The 2649-nt window shown below is 47.5% G+C and overlaps 1 protein-coding gene across 1 annotated transcript; it reads right to left on the bottom strand.

Moving 5' to 3' along the window:
• Positions 1–923: 923 nt before the first annotated feature.
• LOC139963770 (uncharacterized) lies at positions 924–2332 on the bottom strand. The gene has a single exon (XM_071964892.1). It carries the CDS (start codon positions 1809–1811, stop codon positions 939–941), a length of 873 nt encoding a protein of 290 aa, XP_071820993.1. The 5' UTR covers positions 1812–2332; the 3' UTR covers positions 924–938.
• Between the last annotated feature and the right edge of the window lie 317 nt (positions 2333–2649).

Raw genomic sequence — 2649 nt, 5'->3', positions numbered from 1 at the left:
TATGTTTCCTCGGCGGAATAGAAGCATCATCTTGGTAAGGTTTCAGCCTGTTAAAGTGCACGACAATTGACTTGGCCTTTTTGCTTCTCTTTATCCTGTATGTCACATCGCTGAGTCTGTTTATCACCACGTACGGGCCTTCCCAGCATCGCTGTAACTTCGGACTCAGACCTCGCCGTCTTTTTGGTACATAAAGCATCACTGTGTCTTCTTCCTTGACTCCACCATCGTCGGCCTTCAGGTCGTAATGTTTCTTTTGTCTATCGTCTACAACCCTTAATTTCTTTCTTGCAATCTCGTGCACATGATGAGGTCTTTCTTCCAGTTCTTGGACGTATACGTCTTTTTGTCTGTGTTCCTTGGGTCCTCTGTCGAATATTAAATCAACTGGCAGGTCTATTTCTCGACCCAACATCATTTCAGCAGGGGAAATTCCGGTCGAGTCATGTACCGACGAACGGTAAGCCATCGTGACCAACGGGAGACACTTATCCCAATTCCTTTGGTCTGCATCTACAACTTTAGACAACATCTCTTCCACGGTTCTGTTGAACCTCTCTACCATTCCGTCACTCTGTGGGTGGTACGCTGTTGTTCGGGTTTTCTCTACCCCGAGCAGCTTACACAGGTTTCGATACAGTTGGGATTCGAAGTTGCTACCCTGGTCTGTGTGAATCTGTCTCGGGACGCCAAAGCGACTGACAAACTCCGAAATAAGTACGTCAGCAACGGATTCAGCAGTCTGATTCTTTAAAGGGTACGCCTCTACCCACTTGATAAAGTAATCCGCAACAATCATGACATATTTGTTCCCTCTGTCGGTGATAGGTAGGGGTCCTAGGATATCTAATGATATTCGTTCAAGAGGGGCTCCGACTCGATACGACTGTAACTTGGCACGAGGTTTCCTTTTCGGCATTTTTCTTGAACAACATACTTCACAGGCTTTGCACCTTCTCTCCACACACCGACGCCAAGTATGCCAATAGAACCTTTCTTGTACTCGACATATAGTCCTTTTTCACTCCAAGGTGTCCAGACGTGGGGTGATCGTGCAGCAATGTAATGACTTCGCTTTGCAAACTCCTTGGCACCACCAACTGCCAAGTAACCTTGTCCCCTTCGTTGTTTTCCCATCTCCGACAAAGAAGGCTGTTTTTTAATTCCAGTCGATGCCATTGTGCCCAGTATGCTTTAACCTCCTTGCTCTCCGGGGATACCTCTTCCCAGACTGGTCTTTTGTCTCTGCTCTCTTTCCATTCTAAGATTTTTCTAATCGCCTCATCTTTCACCTGCTTTGCTGGGATTGTCTCATTCGTCCACTTTTGTAGCCAGGGACTATCTTGATCTGTCGATGCAGTAACGGCAGCGACTACTTCCGGTGCTCCGGCTGCGCTGTCCTTTACTTCTACTTCTCCGTAACTGATTTCGGTTAGTCTTTTCGTCTCTCCCTCTTTCTTCCATATTTTTGGTCGTAACTCCATCGGGCCACTACGTTCGGTTTCTCCAACTTCTGCTCTTGTGCAGTGCTGGCACTCCTCCGGGCATGATCGTCTGGAAAGTCCGTCAGCATTTCCATGGGAACGTCCCGGCCGATGAGCAATCTCGAAGTTGTACGTCCCGAGTATCTCTAGCCATCTGGCAATCTGACCTTCCGGGTGTTTGAAACTCGTAAGCCATTTCAGGGCTGCGTGGTCTGTCCTTATCAGGAAATGAGTTCCATAAAGGTAATGATGGAAATGCTTTACCGACTGTATAACGGCAAGAAGCTCCTTCCTCGTGATGCAATATCGCCGTTCTTGTTTACTCATCGCTTTACTGAAATACGCAACCGGTCTTTCTACCCTATCTTAAATCTGTGGAAGAACGGAGCCTGTGGCGAAGTTACTCGCATCTGTGTCAAGGATAAAACATTTACCACTGCTTCCCGGATAAGCCAACACCGGGCCGTTGTTAGCGCTGTCTTGAGGTTGGAAAACGCCAACTCACAGTCTTCATCCCAGTCGAACTTCTGCTTCTTTTCTGTCAGCTTGAATAGCGGGGAGGCAATTTCAGCAAATCCACGAATGAACCGGCGGTAGTAGCCGCACAGGCCGACAAAGCTGCGGACGTCCGTCAGTCTTTGTGGTCTAGGCCACTCGGACACTGCCTTGATTTTCTCTGGATCTGTGGCTACACCTTCACTGGAGACAACGTGACCCAAGTAGGTGACACTTCTTTGAAACAGTTTACACTTGCTCGGACTCAACTTCAAACCAGCCTCCCTGAATCTGTCAAATACTGCCTTGAGTCTGCTTTTCGCCACTTCGAATGTTGAGCCATATACAATGACATCATCAGTGCAGCCCTGATAACACGTGATCCATAAGCCTTTCGAATGTTGCAGGAACGTTACAAAGGCCAAAGGGCATATCCCGGAATTGGTACAGACCATTTCCAGTTATGAACGCCGTTTTCTGCCTATCCTCCTTTGCCATGCCTACCTGCCAATATCCGCTTGCTAAATCTAATGTACTGAACCATCTTGCACCGGTCATAGCATCTAGTGAATCGGCTATTCTCGGGATCGGGTAACTATCCTTTTCTGTAAGTGCATTTACCTTCCGGTAATCTACACAGAATCTTGTGCCACCGTTCTTTTTCTTTACG

The sequence above is a fragment of the Apostichopus japonicus genome, chromosome 22, assembly GCF_037975245.1.
Source record: "Apostichopus japonicus isolate 1M-3 chromosome 22, ASM3797524v1, whole genome shotgun sequence".
Taxonomy (NCBI): Eukaryota; Metazoa; Echinodermata; class Holothuroidea; order Aspidochirotida; family Stichopodidae; genus Apostichopus; species Apostichopus japonicus.
This window is presented reverse-complemented; position numbering and strand designations above follow the sequence as displayed.